This window comes from Rhinolophus sinicus, linkage group LG11, assembly GCF_036562045.2.
Source record: "Rhinolophus sinicus isolate RSC01 linkage group LG11, ASM3656204v1, whole genome shotgun sequence".
Lineage (NCBI taxonomy): Eukaryota > Metazoa > Chordata > Mammalia > Chiroptera > Rhinolophidae > Rhinolophus > Rhinolophus sinicus.
The window spans coordinates 2,159,200-2,177,781 of NC_133760.1; the positions used below are offsets into that span (position 1 = coordinate 2,159,200).

Here is an 18,582-nt window from a genome sequence, read left to right on the forward strand (position 1 = left end):
ACCTTGCAGCATCCCAAGATATGAAGGACATGGGTCCTCAGGACTCTGGCTGTGGGTCCCAGGAAACTGGAACTGGCATGAGGGCCCCACCCCAGAAGACACACTAGCAGTGTTCACTTCACAGCACTGCTGCGATGACTGTGGAGCCGTCAGGCACCAGCAGCACCTGAACACAGCTGCCAAAACCCTGCCCCTCTTCCCCCGCCCCCAGCTGGCTCCTGCCATCGAACCCCTGGAGGGGACAGCTGGGAGCCCACCAGTCCCTCTCCCTTCTTCGGCCATGTAGCTTTGTCGTCGTAAGTAGTGGCCCAGGCAGGGTCACTTGCCTCTCCTGCAAGTGAGACGCAACCCCCAAGACTGCCCTCCACTATGGTGGGATGTGAGGGAGGGGAGCAGGTGCCAAGTCTTCCAGAAGCTGGATACAGGGAGGGGCTTCAGGGCTGGTGGAGGAAAGCCACCTGCCGCTTTCCTTTGAACGAACTTGCAGGATTCCTTTAAAAAGGGGGAATGTGATCCCCGTTTCTCACAAGCCTGGACACGTGATAGCCACCCCTCTGTGACTCAGAGCCCACGACAACCCAGTCTACACCCTGGCAGGATGTGGACTGACTGGGCAGTTACCCTGCTGGCTGCCTCTCCTCCAGCCTGGCCCCTGGCAGGTGTCCCCTCCAGAGCCCCTACCTGGCCAGCCCTTCTCCCTCCCCAAGAACCAAGCACAGCAGGGACAATCAGATAGTGCCATTTATTGGCCTTCACACCCCTCCTCCACCGCGCCCAGGCCAAGGAATAGAGACCCCGTTCTCCGAGAAGCATGCTTGGAACCAGGGCTGGTTCTGCTTCCACACTCCTGCGCCGCCAGACCCAGGATGGGGAGAAAGGACTCAGGCGGAAAAAAAAGGATGGGACCAAAGGGGAGATGAGAAAAAATAGTGGTGGGTGGAGTCGGATGGGTACGATTAAAAGGAAATTCTAAAAGGGAAAAGGACCCCTCTTTCCCTTCCCTCTCTGGGGCCCCACTCTAAACCGAAAGGGTCGAATTGCTCTCCATTCCTTGCCACGCTCCCCGACGGTGAGGGAAGAGAAGGCGGGAAACGGTCTTTCACTCGGGGTTTGCCGTCTCTTGGTCTCTAGTTCACGTCTATCTCGGGCTCGACCGAGAACCTAGAAGGAGCAGGCCAGGCAGGGACGGGGGCAGGGAGGGTTGGCGACCAAGTGAGCGCCCCCCAGCGCCTCCTGGAGGCCACTGCACCCCGTGGAGGTCGCCGCTGGTCCTTGGCCCCCGTAGGTCCGTTTCTCCACGGCTCTCTGGGTCCTGCGCCGTCTTTCCCGCCGAGCCCGAGGGGCCTTGCCCCCTCGGGCCCTCCGCCCCTACCGGGCCTCCCCACCCCGGCACTCGCTGCACCTGCCGCCAGTCGCTTCGTCCTCGTCGTCCTCGTCGTCCTCGCCGGTCCGGTAGTAGCTCTGTCCGCAGCGGCTGCAGACCGAGGGCACGCCCACGACATGGACCTTCTTGTGTCTGCGCAGCGCCGCGCCCTGCACGAAGCCCTCGCCGCACTCCACGCAGATGTGCGCCGGCTCCTCGGCCCCCGCCACCCCCAGCCCGTCCCCGTGCTGGGCGCGCTGGTGTGCCAAGAGCCCGGCCCCGTGCCCGAAGCCCTGCCCGCACTCCACGCACACATACGGCTTGGGGGCCGGTGCACGCCGCGAGCGGGGCCCCGGCGTCTTGGCCCCCGGGCCGCCTGCCACCGCGGCCGCTGTGGCCCCCTCTCCCGGCGCGCCCACCACAATGATGCCGTCGCCGTCGCCCACCGGGATGGCGATCTCGCCGTCCGCCGCGGCCGCCTCCTCGGGCGCCTTGGCCCGGCGCACGCTGGCCGCCAGCACCTTGGCCGCCACGCCTGGCCCCGACAGCTCCGGATGCAGCCGCAGGTGGCGCGCCAGGCTCTTGGGCTGGCTGAATCCGCGGCCGCAGCGCGGGCACACGAAGGGCTTGAGGCCGCTGTGCGAGCGCCGGTGCTTGGCCAGGCTCTTGCTCTGCGTGAAGCTGCGACCGCAGTCGGGGCAGGCATAGGGCTTCTCGCCCGTGTGGATGCGCTGGTGCTGCATGAGGTTGGAGCTCCAGCTGAAGCGCTTGCCGCACTCGGAGCAAGCGTAGGGCTTCTCGCCCGTGTGGATGCGCCGGTGCTGCACCAGGTGCGAGCTCTGCGAGAAGGTCTTGCCGCAATCGGCGCAGGCGTTGGGCCGCTCACCCGTGTGCGTGCGCTGGTGCCGTGTCAGCTTGGACCAGTGGCTGAAGCTCTTGCCGCACTCGTTGCAGATATAGGGGGCGGGCGGCCGAGGCCGGGGCGGGGGGCCGGCCGGGGGCGCCGACTGGGGAGGGGACAGCTTGGTCGGGGGCCAGCTGGGGACGTCGTCATCATCCATGATGAGGATGTCCACTAGAAGGCAAGAAGATGGAAGGAGAGAGGAGTCAGAGAGGCCACAGCTCCATATAGTGCCCGTCCATGTGCGCGGGTGGCCACGGGTAACCCACTCACCTGTGTGCCTCGCAGGCTCACCTGGCACAGGATGTTGATGCGCCCGGTCAGTGCACAACTTTGCACAGACCTGGCCCTTGGAGGTGTCCCATCGGTCTCCACCCCTTACCCTCCCTATTTTCCTCAGCGCGCCCATCAGTCCCTGGCATTTCAGGAAACTCATCTGTTCACTACCCAGCCCTTAGGATTTCTCCTTCACAGCAGTTTTCCCCACATCTAGGACAATGCCTGGGACAGTAGGGACACCAAGTTGGGGGCAGGGGGCTTCCAGGGAGAGCTCACTGGGAGAGGGAGAGGGAGAGGGCGGCAAAGCCAGCCCTAAAGGAAGTGCTGGGCCTTCGGACACTGGGCCAGGGGCAGTGAGTGGCACCACCCTGAAAGTGCACAAGCCGGGGAGAGTGGGGCCACAATTGGGCTCGAGGACACTGTCCGGACTGCAGGGTGGAGTAGAGAGGAGAGGAAGGGAAAAAGAAATGGTTAATGGGATCACAGACCAGCACCGGCATGCTGGCCCCATTAACTGGGAGAGCAACCTCCACATAATGTAGCCGTTATTACAGACGTACTCGCACTGGTCCCTAGTTTTGTGGATCCGTGTACCCAGTGGAGCCATGGTCCTGCTGTCTGCAAAGTGGGGGGTACGTCCAGAGACCAGAGGCCCAACAAAGCCAATCACACATTTGCACCACGCCTGGCTGAGCAGTCTCTCGGGATAAATGAGCCTGCCTCTTCCCCAATTCGCCCAGCCCGGACAGTGGTCTGTGTGCACCTGCCACTTCTGCTCCCCCCATGCAGCCTGGGCCTGGGCCTGGGCCTGAACTACCGTGGGATGGTGACTCCAGCGGGGCTCTGACCCTGCCCCATGGAGCACAGCCCCGCCCCCGGGCCATGGCCCGGCCTCAGGCTCAGCAGCCCCAGGTGCGCTCTGCAGGTTCCTTCCCAGTACAAATCCTGGGCAAAGTTCTCCAGCTCACTCCTCACCAGACCTGAAGCTCCACGTGGGCAGCGAGGGTCCCCATGTTCCAACACCACGCACAGCAGGCACAAAGAACTCCAATACTGTCTCCGAGACGATGCTAGCGAACATGCGAAGAGGGCGTGATGTATCAACGTTGCTAACAACACACAGGCGTATGGCGGCTATTTACCCCGACGCAACTCTAGTTTGGGGCTCATGGAGACACCTTCGCACTTATGGCATGTTTTCATAGTGGCCCCGAGGGGTGAGTTTGCCATGCGGTTGCTGTTTTATGAGGGATCTGGTGAGATCAAAGGCTGCACCATCCTGGGTTCAGACGGGGCGTCCTGGGTGACCTCTCAGAGGAGTCTCAAGCGCACTGGGCCGTGAGAGCAAGCTGACAGGGACAGCAGAAGCCTGGCCCAGGCCGCTGATTTCCAAGACACCAGCTGACATCTTTGCTGGGAGAGCTCCCTCCTCAGAATTAGGATGTCTTCCGTGTTTGCATTCATTTGTCAGGTTGCTTCTCTTTCTGAACACCTGTAGCTAAGGCCCAAGACGGACCGGGATGGCTCTCCCAGCCCCCACTGCCCGACCCACACCCATCGCCTTCTCCAGGCTGGGGCCACCAGGTGAAAGGGCTCGCAGCCGGTCAGGGAGCACTGCCTGACCCTGGGCCAGTGGGTCTGCCTTCCCTGCCATCATTCTCCTGCCCCAGCGTCTATGGCCCGCAGGCTGTGATGACAATTCTGTGACATGACCTGCCCTGAAGAGCTGTGGAGCACGGGCCACTGAAAACAGCATTAGCTCAGGACACTGGACTCTGGACACTCTTGCTGCAAATGTTCAAATACAGGGGGGAAACGGTAACATTTCTGAGGCTCCCCAAACGCCCTGGGTAAGTCCGTTTTGTCTGGAAGAAAAACTGAGTTTAGTTCTTTTCAGTCACTGAACGGACCTCAGTGCAGAGCAGCACGGTCACTGTGGGTCACAGCCCGGCAGTGGGGGCCAACTTGATTTAGCAGATGAATGACAAAGGGCAGGAGAAGCAAGTGTTGTGTGTGCTGTCAGTACATGAGGACTCTTCTGTGAAGCTTTTATTTCAGTCCCATATAAACAAACGTGGGGCTGGGGTGTATGCAGACCTGGGAACTGACCACATAAATGACTTCAGGCTTTGGCACAGTTGGAAGAACACACCATGGGAGTTCCAGAGCCAGCTCACCAAAACCGAGGAAGTTGGGCCTGCCCCAGGTGACAAGTGTCCCCTCTGCCATGTCTCTCAAGGTGCTTTTACTATCATTGGGGTGGGAAGGTTCAAAATTCTGAGGAAAGAAAGGGCTGGAACCTTTTCTTCAGACTTCCTATGCTGGAGCCTGGCCTGCTGGCACCTGCCAAGCCCACCTCCTCGACTGCACCCAGCCCACAGTCTCCGAGATCACTGAGTTTGCAAAGCCACTGGCCTCAGGGAAGGAGCCTTCAGCCCATGATAGCTCCTGCCTGGGGAAAGAGTGCCCACAACTCCTGAGTGGCCAGCAAGGACAATGCGCCCGGGGTCCCAAGGCACTGCTGAGACTGCGCAAAGCCTTGCTGTCAGTCGGTCCGCTTTCTTCCTGGCCAGAAAGTCCCAAGCACGGGACTGACCTGGAATAAGCCAGTCATGGTGACCCTGAAACCACCTCCCTATGTCATGTGTCTCAATATGGCCAGTGACACCCAAGATGGGGGTGGACAGAGGGAGAGATGCCCAAAAGCTTCCCTCGTCCTACCCTTCCTGCCCTATTTCTTTTGGTGTTTCCTAGGAGGGTGTGATGGCTGGGGCTGAAGTGCCTTATCAGGACGGGACAGTGGCCACCAGGGCCCTTGTATCAGTGGCTCATGGAGAAATGACTGAATTAACCACCCCTGGAACCACCCACCTCCAGCCAGCTGTTGGGTGGGTTCTCTGGGCAGCTGAAAGGGTCCCCGCCGTCCTGCCAGGCTGCCTCATCTCCGTCCTCAAGCTCTTCATGGGGCCTTTGATCCATGCCAGCTGCTGCCTTCTCCATTTGGTCACATCTCCTTCAGCAGCCAGCCCTGTGTCCTCATGTAGGTCTATGCTGACCCCACTAGGCAGACCTCTCTGGAGAAGCGGTCTTTGCTGGAATCCCCTTTGTGACATGAGTTAGGCTGCCCACATCTGTGTTGGGGACGACGTGCCAGGTGGCCGCAGGCCAGGTGAGCAGTGCAGGGCACCAGTGCCACTCCAGTGAACCAGGGCCTCACCTCCAATTCAAGAGGCTCCTGCTGGCAGCTGTGGACAAAGGTGGACGACAACTGTAGATGCAGGGATGGCGGGCAGGTCGGAGCAGTTGGCAATCCAGGTCTAAGATCCAGCGGCTTGGGCCTGGCAGGGCAGACTGGCCTCATTCCGGATGTATTTTGAGAGGAGACGCGCAGATGTGCATAGGTCAGGTGCACAGGGCGGCTGAGTGCAGGGAGATCCCAGGGCTGCAGCCCAGGCTCCAGCGCCAGGGTCAGGGTCGTCCTACAGCGTGGCTGCGAGTCTAGGCTGGCATCCACCCACCTTCTCAAAGCTACAGCCTACACCTGGTCCGACACGGGGACTTGGGACTCGGGGGAACCCTCTGTGCCCCACCCACGGTCTCACAGCTCCACTCTGCCCACCGGGGTTCAACCCTGCCTCCTCACTGCCTCTTCTCTCCACACGGAACCCTTCTCTCCTCCCCCTCTGCCATTCCTCCTCTGCAGGCCCCTGGGCCTCAGAGCCAGGTAAGGACTTTACTCAGTCGGGGGCGCTGGAGCAGCGGAGGGACAGGCTGCACCTTGCGCAGGGGTGACAGCCCACAGGTTACCTTCCTTCCACCTAGGGTGCTCACACAATCCAGACCCGTCCTCTCCACAGAGCTTGGCCTGTCCCCCACATGCCCCTCCTCCGTGTGCCTGCCCTGCCCCCGGACTCCACTTCCCTCACCAACAGGCCAGAGGGAAACTTGTGGAAACAGACCAGGGGAGCTCCCCTGCGCTGAGCCCTGCTGCCCCGCCCCCCACCCGGCAGGTCACCTAGCACTGTCACGTCACAGGAGGCTCCAATTCAACACAGCACTTGGAAGCATCCAGGCCACAGGGCTTACAGCTGAGATGGGGGAGATCACAGGTGGTGGCACCCCAGCAGAGATTCAGAGATTTCCAACAGACCCCCAGTGGGGGAGAATGGGGGGGGGGGGCAACAGACTGGACAAGGGGGACATGAGAACCCACCTGTACTTTCTAAAGGTTTTATAAAGAGAATGACTTAATGGATGACTTGTAAAATTAAAAATTCACATACATTTTAGAGACAATTTTGGGTATTTTAACACCGACTGGATATTAGATGATATTAAGGAGTAATGTTTTGTTGGGTGAGCTATACATTTTGTAGTTATTTTGGGTTGTTGTTGGTTTGCTTGGTTTCTTTTTGAGTCCTTATCTGTTGGAGAATTTATGGGTTTAAAATGATATAATGTCTGGGATTTTCTTTAAAATACTCCAGGAAATAAGATCCACAAAACTAGGGGCACAAATAGTGAAATAAGACTGACCAAGTATTGCTAGTTGCTAAAGATGGGTGGGGGAAAACGGAGAGGCATCACTTTATTTATTAATATTTGTGTTTGAAATTTCCATAATGAACAAGAGTTTCAAGCTAATTTTTACAAGGCACAAAGGCCAAGATCGTACGACAGGAAGAAGAGGGAGCAAGCCCAGGGGTAAAAAGGGGAAGGATGGGTGACAGTGCTCACCACCAGGGGCGGGGGAGTGTGCACCCCACTGGCCACGGGTCCTCACCAGCACCAGCCCTAAGGCTCCGGGCCTCCTCCAAACCGAGGCCGCCCGGACCCACCCGCAGAGAGCTGCTCTTCATTCTCCTCTGGCGTTAGAAGCAGAAGGAGCCAAGGTGCGTTATAAAACCTGCCCCCACTTTCATCCAGGTCTTCAGAACCTTCCTCTTAAGATGACTACACAATGCTGGCACAGGGGTTGCAAACTCAGCGCCTGTCTTGTGAATAAAGTTTTATTGGTACATGGTCACACCCATTCATTTCCATTCTGTCGGTGACTGCTCTACAGCTCGTGGCCTGCAAAGCTGAAAATATTTCCGCTGTGACCCTTTACAGTAAGAAACATTTGTGGACCCAGTGCCAGCATGACACCCGGCATGAAGACGCATCAACAGCCACATGAAAAAAAGTCCACACTTTATTTCTCAGATGCCCTGTGTGAAAGCCCCTGGAAACAGTGAGCACAGCTTCCACTGAGGGATGAGTTTTATTCAACCCAAGCAATGCTTTAAACACGTTGCCAATATTTAAAGTGAAAGATTTCCCATAAAAACGCAGACATCCAGCGTTCCCCCCACAATCAACCCACAGCCTCCTCTTCAGTCCTGTCATTCCCCACACGCCTCTGCTGTCCCCACCCTGTCACATCCCAGGCCCTGCCAGTATTTGGAGTTGCCACCCTGGTCTAAAGAGTTTCCCGTCTGGGAGAATCGAGAGACCAACTAGAAATGGGGCCAAGTGCCCAGGACAGTGGGGGAACAGGGACCATGCCATGAGGGACAGGAAGGAGGGGACACCCTTGACAAGAGACAGCGAGAAGTTGGCCCCCAGCGGCCCCCAGGGATGTGCAGCTGGAAGGAAACTTGACCACCCAGCCCAGGAGACGGCCTGGCTGAGGCCGAGGCCAAGGCCTCTGGAGGAAAAGGTGGGATCTCAGAACCACCGGAGGGGAGGCGAAGGGAGCCAGGGTCCGGGGAAGGGCTCGGGTCCGCTGACAATTGCCCAAGCCCACCTCACCTGGATTCTCATGACTGGCCATCTGCTGGTCCTCAGAATCCAGCGGCCCCGGAGACCAGGCCTCTTCCCGCAGCTCCATGTGTGGGTCCCTGTTAGAAGGAGACGAGAAAGGAGAACACAGTTTACAGAACGGCAGATGAACAGCGTGCCCACAGGGCAGGGACGCATCGGCTCCAATCTGCGCTCCAGCTCACAGTGGCCCCATGGATCCGCAGACAAGGTGCAGGGCAGTGGGTATCTGAGGGACTAGGGAGGCCTGGCCCCAGCCCCACGGCAGGGGACAGACCTGAGGACACACACAATCTGGGGGGAAGCTCGCAGGCTGCAGCCACCCGCTGTAGCGGCCCCTTTCCAACACATGCAGACACGCAGGCCAGTGCTGTCACGTGTGCAGGCAGGAGGAGGATCAGGGAGGCCTGGCAAATCTCCCAGGAGGAGGGACCACAGACAGCAGGGTCGATGGGGACAAGGCCCAAGGTAGGCCCAGGTCGGCCACGCAGCCAGGGGTGCCACAGATGTGGGCAGCCTCCAGTGGGGCCTCACAGGCCAGAGGGGATGGAGGCATCATTTGAAATGTGGGTCCCTTTGAGATGGGCACCGTCACATCTGCCTTACAGGTGACATGCAGCAGGACACCTGGACACCTGCAGCCAGGGCGGGGCAGCTAGGTCACTAGCGCAAGTGATGCTGGGCTCAGAGGCACAGCCACTCCCAGGAGACGTGTGGTGTCCGGACACTGCCCAGCTAGCCCACTCAGCCCAGGGACCTGCCTACAGCAGTCTGTCTCCTGGTGAGCTGGGGCACCAGCTCCTCAGACACACCTCCCAGCCCCCCATGTCCCCTCCCCGACATGCCCTGAGACCCACTGGGTGCCCAGCACCTGCAACATGGCAGACCAGGGACAGTGAGAGCTGCAGTCCAGGTGACACGGCACAATCGCAAGTCGGCCCCTGACCGATGACCCCACTCCAGCTCATCTGAGGGGGAAACCTAAACCTCAGAAAACGCTTCTTGCAGGAAAAGTGGAAAGAACCCATCAGCCCTGACTGTAAATATGGCATATGGACATGGGCCCACAGGTGTCACAGGCTCGGCAACAACGGTCGGTGGCCAGGCCCGCTGATAACAGGAAGACTGGCTATAACATTTTTCTTTCTATCTTCATTTTCCCTTCCCCCCCCCACAATAATGGGTAATTGCTTCTGTAATAAGGATTTGAAAAAGACTGTAAGTTGGCTTTCTTTGGTGGCCACGAGGACTATGCACCACAAGAGGACAATCGCAGGACCCTGAAGGGCAAAGCAGGAGACAGAGCCGTGCAGGAACTCGGGTCACACAGTCAACACAAGCACCGCACGAGCCCTCACGCACAGTGGCGGGTGTGCAAATTAGGCAGCTGGCTCTGTGGAAACCGGTCTGGCGGTTTCCACTCAGGGTATGCACCCGAGAAACCTACCACATGTCCACACAAGACTTGTGCACAAATGTTCCCAGCAGCCGAAAATCAGAGACCTCCCAAAGGCCGGGTGAAAGGAGCCAGTCACAAAGGGCCACACACAAATGTCCAGGACAGAGATAAGTGGCTGCCAGGGGCTTGGGTGGGGATGGAAGGGGCTGCTCTTGGGCAGGGTGGCGAAAGCCTTCTGGAACCAGAGTGGTGATAGCTGCACAACTCTGTGAGTACATTAACCACCACTGTAGACGTCAAAGGGACGAAGTTTACAGTGTGCGAGTCATATCTCAATTAAAAAATAGACTCAAAAACTGTACAGCTACACCATAAACATTAAAAAAAGAACAGGAAGAAAGACGCCAAGCGCTATGGGGGTTGAGGAGGTAAGATGGCAGAGACCACTCCTTTGCCTTCTTCTCTTCCAAACGTGCCTGCCAAGTGGAACAACTGGTGTGTAAGGACTTCCCAGCCCCAGCCTCCAGCTCAGGCCTGGCTTCCTGCAGGGAGGGAACCTGCGGGGCTCTGGGGCAGTCCTGGGCCAGGCAGCTAGGGGCTCCTTCTGTCTGCTCAAAGCAAGGTGTCTGGGGCCATGTACCTGCCTGGGGCCATGCAGCACATTCAGCAGGTGCTTACTGACGGCCAGGAGCCCCACTGCCCAGGGCACGGCCGACAGGGAACCAATGGAGAAACAGCGCGCATGAAGGCTGTGAGGCCGGAACGGAACAGGAGGGCTGGCCCTGAGACCACACACAACAGGCTGCTCTGCTGGATTATCTTGAGATCAAGGAGGCAGCACGTACAAGGACGTCCCACCTCCCCTTTCCTGCTGAAGCAGATGAAGCCCCCACGTGAAGTTGCTTCCTGAGCAGGAGGAAGAAATAGGCTTATCTCGGGCTGCACGGAGTCGCGACCGGGAGAGAAATCTGCACGAACAGAGCAGTTCAAGGATCCCTGCTCCTCTCTCGTCTCCCAGGTCCGGCAGTTACCTACCACTCTGTCGCCTGGAGGACAAGCACTCTGGCCTGCTCACTTCTGTGGGTCCTCGTGTTCACGGAAATACGATTCTTAGGCTTCTCTGTTAACCTGCGTCCGTCCTGGCCGGAAACCCTGAGAGGCCAAAGGCCCAGCTCACTCTCCTACAGGCGGCTAGAAAAGGCCAGACTGCAGCCCAGAGGGAAGGCGTGAGCTTCGGTACATGGCCCCCCCGCCTGGACCCTGCCCTCCAGCTCTGAATGGGTTCTGTGCACGCACTGGGCCTCTGCACAAAGGGACCCAGGCAGCAGAGCTGGGTGTGTAGACCAGGCGCTGTGACTGCGGGTCCTTGTGAGTGAAGAAGGGCATCCGGCAGGGCTCAGCCAGGCCTGTCCTGCGCTGCTCACTCACGTAGCTGCTGAGGCCCCTCGTCCTGATCCCAGAGACTCTGAGTCCTACCAGGATCTCAGAGCTGGGGGGCTGCAGCCCCTTGCCACCTAGGGGTGAGTGCAGACAGGAAGCGCCAGGCTTGTGGCCCGGGCAGTCCCGACCTGGGTGGCAGGGCCCACAGCTCCCTGGAGGACACGGTCCCCAGCGTGCCCTGGAGAAGGCCCAGGCCAGTCCAGATGTGAACTCACACAACTTCTGAGGCAGGAGGCAGATCCTGCCCTGCCAACCTTCCCACCCAGTACCCCACTCTCAGCTGGCAGCTCAAAGCCCCTAGTCATACTGACACCACGCGGCCGTGTCCTCACCCTGCAGGACCTGTACTGCCCAGCCCACCCCAGCAATCCAATTAGCGCAGAGCTGACAGGGCCCGCGGGTATTAAGCTGTAGACAAATTATTGTTATTGCTGTTATTAGACCCACCCACCTCCTTTGGATGCCTGCCCACCAATTACCCAGCCCTTTCTTCTGCTGCCAAGCCCGGCTCTGGCTTCTCCCACAGCCAGCTCCCCCAGCTTCTCCGTGGCAGGAAAGAGCTGCCCCTCATCCTGCCCCAAGGCTGCCCTTTGCCCCCTCCTGTCTCTGCCAGACCCTTCTGTCGAGCGCCTGCTCACTGCTTCTCTCTCTCACTCCTCTCTCTGCTTTCCTTACCTCCTCCCCTTACCTCCCAACCAGTCCCTACCCACTGCTCCCTCCAACCTTTTGGTCACCAAATGCAGTAAGGACTTCTCAGCTTTGACACTCCGCCCCATGCAGCCATGTGCAGCATGCCCCTCTCCTCCTCCTCTCACCCTGGCCCACCCCTACAGCCCATTCCGCAGACCACAGAGCAACTCATCTTTGTAAGTCACTCAGTTCAAACAAGCCAATTAAAAGAGGCTCGAACTAGCCATTCCCCCAAAGAACACACGCAAAGGCTGATGGGCACACGACAAGATGCTCCATGTCACTGCCCTCAGGGACACACATCCTCATGAAAAGCATACTGAGGTCCCATTGCACACTGCCGGGGTGGACAGAATAAAAGCAGAAGGCAGCACGTGTGTCAAGGACATGGAGAAACTGCTGGTGGGAATGTGAAAGGGGGCAGCTGACATGGGTGGCTCCTCAGAAGGCTAAACACAGAACCACCACGTGCCAGCTGCTCCGCTTCTGGGTACATGCCCAACAGGTGTGAAAACACACTTATCACACACGATACACACATGCTCACAGAAACACAAGGTGCAGCAGCCAAATGCTGGAGCCACCCAAATGCCCATCCACAGGTGAACGGACGTGTAAACTGTGGTCCAGCCACACACCAGAATGTCACAGCCACAAAGGAAGCACTGATGCTTGCTGCATCACGCGTGGGTCTCGAAACGTGCCCAGTGAATGCAGCCAAACATGGAGCACAGGCATGACTCCATGTGCACAGAACATGGCTGTGGTTGCTGGGGTGGGGAGGGGGACAGTCTCTTTTCGGGAGGATGACAACGTCCTAAAAGCAGTGCGGTGACAATCTGACAGTTACACCCGTCTGCGGTTACATTAAACACCACTAAATGTGCTTTAGCTGGGTAGACTGCACAGAAGGAGAACTGTACCTCAGTAACACTGTTGTTTTTCAAAAGGCAGCTCAGTTCATATCACTCCCCTGCCTAAAGCCCCCTGCACTGAGTCCAAATTCCAAAGTCTTCCGCAGGCCCCATGGGCCCACCAGGCCGTCACCCCTGCAAACGCACTTCCCCCTCCTGCTCCCTCTGCCTAGAAAGCCTCGTCCTAGTCCTCCACCTGCCTGGGCTGTCTCACCTTTCAAGGGGCCGCTCAAATGTCACCGCCCAGGCCACCCAGGCCCTGCCCCACATCACAGCGCAGGACTGACTTCCTTCCTAGCATCCACTACCGGCTAGAAGCATGTTCCCCGTTTCCTTCCTTAGGGTCTGGTCTCGGCTGCGGCTCGACACCGGACTCTCGGGGCTGTCTCAGCCCCTCTGCAGCGCGGAGTGATCCCCAAGTGGTCTCACGGGCTGCCGACAAGCCCCTCCTCCCCTATGACCAGCCCTCCCCTTTCCTTTTCCGAGCAGCTTCCCCTCTACTCCAGGCCTGAAACTCATCCTGCCCCCTCCCTCCCTGTGGGCCATCCTGTGGTCTGAATATTGGGGGGGTCTCTTTGGAACTTTTTCTGGTTTTCCCATGGAGACTAGTCTATGCAGATTTTCCACCTCATGTGGAGTCCGCAGGTAGATCCAATCCCGCAGACCATGCCCTGCACCTCCTGCGGGTTTTCCGTGTATTTAGAGAGTTGAGCATCACAGTCCCTTAGGGTCCTGCCCCGTTTCCTCCTCTCGCTCACTGTTCCCTGATTGCGTGCCTCCCATAAGTCTAGTTCAGCGCAGTATTTCCCCCCTCCCGTCACTTCTGGACTCCCCAGCAGCTTCCCGCCTGGCCTCCCAGGACTCACACACTTGCTGCCAGCCACCCACCCTCCCCACATCCTCAGGTTCAGCACCAGCCATCGCCCCCCCTTCCAGTCCTTCCCAACCCTCCCCAGGGGCCAGGCCAGAAAATGAGCTAGGCCAGGGTGGACAGGTGCGGCCCGTCACCACTCCCCACTCTCACCGTAAGAGAAAGAGAAGTTTCTAGAATTCTAGAACCTTGACCTACTGTTATGGCAGCAGCCCCACCTAGGAGTGGCAGAGAGCAGAGCAGCCATTGCCCCACCCTGGCCACCTGCTGCCATCTGGGGTTCCCAGGCCATCAGAAAGGACTGTGAATGCTTCTGATTCTTAAATGTTGATAATTGTTTAAACAAAACGAAAATACTCTTAGACTGCCCCCCCAAAATGATCTGACACACACCTACGGACCCTCTTATAGCTGTTACCCCTCAACTGGGCCAAAGGGCCACACCCCCCCCCCATCCTCTGGGTGGGTGTCACTCCCCCTCCCTGGCCTTTCTTGCAGACACTTCCACCTCATCCACCTCTTCCCTAAAGATTTGATGCCAGAGCCCAGCAAAAACAGCACCTCCCCCAGGAAGCCTTCCCAGATGTCTCTCTTCCCTCAGCTCAAGTGTCCTCGCTTCTCAAATTGCAGAAGGTATTCATCAAGCACAGGCTACATGGCAGACTCTGAGCACAGGCTGCTGTAGGCACAAAATCCTAGTCCCACCACCACATGGAGCAACGGAGGACAACCTCTCCAGGCAGGCTGCAGGGTTAGACTCGGCCCCCCACCCACCAGCCACATGACCTTGGGCAAAGCCCTTCACCTCTCTGTGAACAATGAGATGATGCCTGCGAGGTGCTCAAAGAGAAGCCAGGAACCTAGCAAGTGCCTAGTGCTGTTGTCACATCGACTGGACTTGTCAGAGTCTAATGCTGGGGCTCAGACAAGCTCAAGGGCCAACCCAACGTCACACAGCCAGAGCAGCAGGGCAGGGATGAACTGGGTCGGCCAGACTCAAAGGCAGCTTCTTCCCCTTCTTTTAGGACACTGGCACTTGTTCCCTGTAACTCCCATCACTATAGCTGAGTCCTACATGCCGCGGGTGGGGTCCCCCCACCCCCAACCCAGCAGACTTCATGCTAAGGGAGGGCAAGGACTAGCTCCCAGCACAGACACCCACACAGCAGCCCCAACAACCCAAGACTCTCTGAATGACCTGAGCTTCAAGTCCGGGACCACGCCTGACGCCTCTCTGGGTCCCCTGCATCATCCATTCCAAGGCCACATGGGACTCCCCACTCAGCACAAGACAGAAGCATGTTCTATGAGACCAAAGTCCAAGCAGACGGAACAGAGAAACCCCATAGCTTTCTGTGCTCGTCCAATAGTGCTGCTAACACTGGCAGTGTACCTGTCCCAACTCCCCCTCCTGCCACCTGTGAAAGTCACACCTGAACGAGGGGCTGCGGCTGGGGATCCCGAGCCAGCCTGTGGCTGTGCTCCACTGGAGGGAGAGCCCCGAGTACCCAGCCCAATGACTGACACCTAAGAGGCCTCAGAACAGCCTGTCTTCCCAGACCCCAACCTTGGCCAAAAGAAATTAAGTCAACAAAGACGGCACCATTATGGTAAAGGGCCAAGATCTGGAATCACACGTAGACCCATGCTCCAATGCTGCTGTGGGGTCTGGGGCTCAGGCCCAACCCCTTAAAATGGGGGACCACCTCCATCCTAAGGGCTTAGCACAGTTAGCACCAGGCACAGGGCAGGCACCTGCCAAGTGCTCAGCAAGCGAGTGTGGTTATTTGCAGTCTGCCTCTGCCGCGAGGCCTCAGGCAGCACTGAGGAGGAACGAGCCAGGTTAGGGGCAGGGGGATGCATCTGGGCGCAGGTACCCTGAAAGCTCAGTGCCCAGCAGTGACAACCCACGACCCTGGACAGCCAGGCAGCCTCTGGAGGCCATGGCCGGACCTTTGCCACTGCCGGCCCAGAGCTCACAGCCATCCTCCCTGGAGTCCAGGGTCCTCTTGGCCAATTCCTCTGTTCTTTCAAGACTCAGGACGTGCTACCTCCCCTGGATATCCTCCCCCAACCAGAGGGCCCTCCTGGGCTTCTACAGCTCCCAGGAGCTAGTCTGCAACCCCAGCCCCTCTGCCGCTTGCTCCTGTGCATGTGTCTCCCCACAGGACTCTGAGTTGCTCCAGGATAGCAACTGCTGCCCGTCACCCAAATCTGGGTCTGGCCCAGGGGAACACTGAGAAATGTGTGCTAACCGACCCTCCTCTCCTACCATACAGCAAAGGACTGTGTTCATGTGCCCAGCACTGGACAAGGCTGATGCAGTGAATGGTGGACTGTGCTCCCCACCTTAGGGGATGAAGAGGAAACTGAGCCTGGGAAAGCGGAAATGGCAGGTCCAAGGTCACAGGACTGGAGGAGAGGAAGCTGAGGACTGGAGGAGAGCGGCCTAGGAACGTCTGGCTCCAGAATCCTTTCCACACACTCTAAACCCACCTCTCTGGCTCTAAAAGGGAAGGATTAGGAGCCTTCCTACCAAGATCAATACTGTTATTATCATCCCTCTTTTATCCAGTTGGAAACCGAGGTTAAAGCTCCCTAAGGTCACAAAGGTATGAAAGATGGAACTGAAATTTGAACGCAGATCTGTCTGACCCCCAAGCTCTTGGCTAACTGGCTGCAGTGCTATCTACCGTGTTTCCCCGAAAATAAGACCAGGTCTTATATTAACTTTTGCTCCAAAAGATGCATTAGGGCTTATGTTCAGAGGATGTCATCCTGAAAACTCATGCTAGGGCTTATTTTCCGATTAGGTCTTATTTTTGGGAAAACATGGTACCCATGGACCAGGCACTGTCATTCTTCAGCACCACCAGGGTGGGGGGTAGGTCTAGAAGGCTTCCAAGAGGAAAAGGGCGAAGACATGGGATAACACAAGGAGGAACCTGATCTGAATGTTCTCTGGGGCCAAGGAGGGCTGAAGGGACTGCAGAAGACGCAGCAGGTGAATGCCAGCTGCATTTAGCAAAGAGGCTTACAATCTTAGGAAGGAGGTAAGTCAGGATCAACAGCAACTGTGCTTCCAGGAGCCAGGCGAGACCTGCCTCCCAGCTGGATCCTCAGCACTGCCCAACCTGGGGTCTGCCACCAGGAAACAGGAAGACGCAGAGACCAAGTCACTCCCTTCCTAAAACTCTGACGGCCCCTCTCCACTGGGCTGGGCTAGGTGCCCTCCTCAGGCTCCCACAGTCCCTGAACCTATCCATCAGGGCTCTGGTCACCAGGTGAGCACTCTGTTTCCAGATGTGCTTCTCTACTGGCCTGCTTCAGGCCCTGTCCTTGGAGGCCAGCACTGAAGAGCCTGCGTCCACGCTCGCTGCTGGCTCTCCTGCCTGTGGGTCACTTTTCTGTCTGAACACGCCATCCTGAACTTGCAGGACACCACGGGCACTCATCTCCACGAACTGGGGTGTCCACTTTTGTGGCTAAGAGTGGGGGGATACGGGGCGCGCGGTTCGGCGCCCAGGAGGCCTTGCGGGTCACCAGGAGGCCCAGCTACCCTCTTCATCCTGCACCGCGGGGCACTAGGGGCCTGACCTTGGCCCAGTCGCTTCCTTGCCGGCGCACTCGCTTCCTGCCCCCGCCCGCGCCAGGGAATGAATGAGCCTCCGCCGGCCAGAATGCTCGTAATTACCGCTCGGATCAAAGGCCGCACGCGGCTCGCCCGAGGCAGCAACGGACCCAGGCAGCTTTGAAAATGGGAAGCAGTGGGGATCAGGCCGGGACCTGGACTCGCCCCCCTAGGGCCGCCGCTTCCGGTCAGGCCGTTTCGGCCAGCGTGGCCCCCTCCCCCACGGAGCCTCAACTTCCCCCCGGAGTCGCCACCACTTCCGGCCACAACCGGCGTGGAAGGCTGGGGGTTCGCGGTGGCCCCACCCGGAGCGAAGCTCCAGGGTAAAGCCCCCGGCGCAACGCACGCGCGCTCCACCTGGGCGCGCTCCATGCTTGCCGCGCACGCGCACTGCCCGCCGCGAACGCGCTCGCCCGCGGCCCTCCCAGCGCGCCCCCGTCTGCCCCGCCCCGCGACTCCGGCCGCGCGCCCTCACGCCCCCCCAGTGGCGCGCACGCGCACTCACCACCCAGTCGCGCTCGCCGCCCGCCTCCCCGCCCGTCCCCCGTCCACAGCCCGGTTGCTGAGGCGCGCCCCCCTGGCCCCGGGCGCACGCCCCCCGCCCCCGCACCCTCCCCTCACCTCCTCGGTCCCGGGGCCGCCGCGCCGCACTCCTCCTCTCTCCTCCCTCGCGGATGGTGGCAGTGGCGGCAGCGGCGACTCAGACCCGGGGGTCAGGGGGACGGGCGCCCAGGCCGGAAGTGACCTTCCAGGCCGCTTCCGCCCGCGCCACTCCCCCCTCCCTTTTCCACCCCCCCTCCGGCCTCCACCCCGTCCTCGCCGCTCTAGGAAGGCGAGCCCGCGACCCCCTAGTCGCCGCCCCCCCCCGCTCTATGGTGCGAAACGGCTCTCAGGGAGCCACTTCCGGGCGCATCTAGGATGCGGGTCCTCCGTCCGCGCTCTATGGCTCCGCGCGCCGAGGGGCTACGGCCCCGCCCCCTCCTAGGACCGGAGGCGCGGGCTCGGCCCGTTAGGCGGAGACTTCCGGTGTCTGGGGAGGTGCCCCCCACCCCCGGTACTGGCACTCGCGCCTGCGCAGTCCGCTCCCCGCGCCGGCTGTGGGTGGGAGGTATGAGGAGGGTGGCGAGGGCCGCTCGTGCCACCCCGGGTCCTCCAGTCGTCTCTATCATCGTAACCCTTTCCCTGCCGTCGCTTCTTGCAAGTGACCCGCAGCCGCGTGCTGGAGGGGTCTGTAATCTGCGACCCTGGTCCTTTCGTTACCCGACAGAGCGTGTTGGCCACAGGCGCCGGCC

The 18,582-nt window shown here is 59.2% G+C and overlaps 1 protein-coding gene across 2 annotated transcripts; it reads right to left on the reverse strand.

Moving 5' to 3' along the window:
* Nucleotides 1-723: 723 nt before the first annotated feature.
* On the reverse strand, nt 724-18,313 carry ZNF787 (zinc finger protein 787). Of its 2 annotated transcripts, none has more exons than XM_074315420.1 (3): nt 17,912-18,313; nt 8,337-8,425; nt 724-2,438 (listed from the first exon to the last, which is right to left on the reverse strand). In XM_074315420.1, the coding sequence occupies exons 2-3, from the start codon at nt 8,413-8,415 to the stop codon at nt 1,369-1,371; spliced, it is 1,149 nt and encodes a 382-aa protein (XP_074171521.1). In that variant the 5' UTR covers nt 8,416-8,425; nt 17,912-18,313; the 3' UTR covers nt 724-1,368. The 2 variants fall into 2 exon arrangements, with proteins under 2 accessions (XP_074171521.1, XP_074171522.1); XM_074315421.1 differs by lacking the exon at nt 17,912-18,313 and adding an exon at nt 10,780-11,975.
* Between the last annotated feature and the right edge of the window lie 269 nt (nt 18,314-18,582).

Excerpts from the sequence above, each read along its gene's own strand:
- ZNF787 (XM_074315420.1), bottom strand. The coding sequence starts at position 8,415 with ATGGAGCTGCGGGAAGAGGCCTGGTCTCCGGGGCCGCTGGATTCTGAG. Across the intron at positions 2,439-8,336 it reads GGCCAGTCATGAGAATCCAG|TGGACATCCTCATCATGGAT; the intron begins GTGAGGTGGGCT and ends CTTGCCTTCTAG.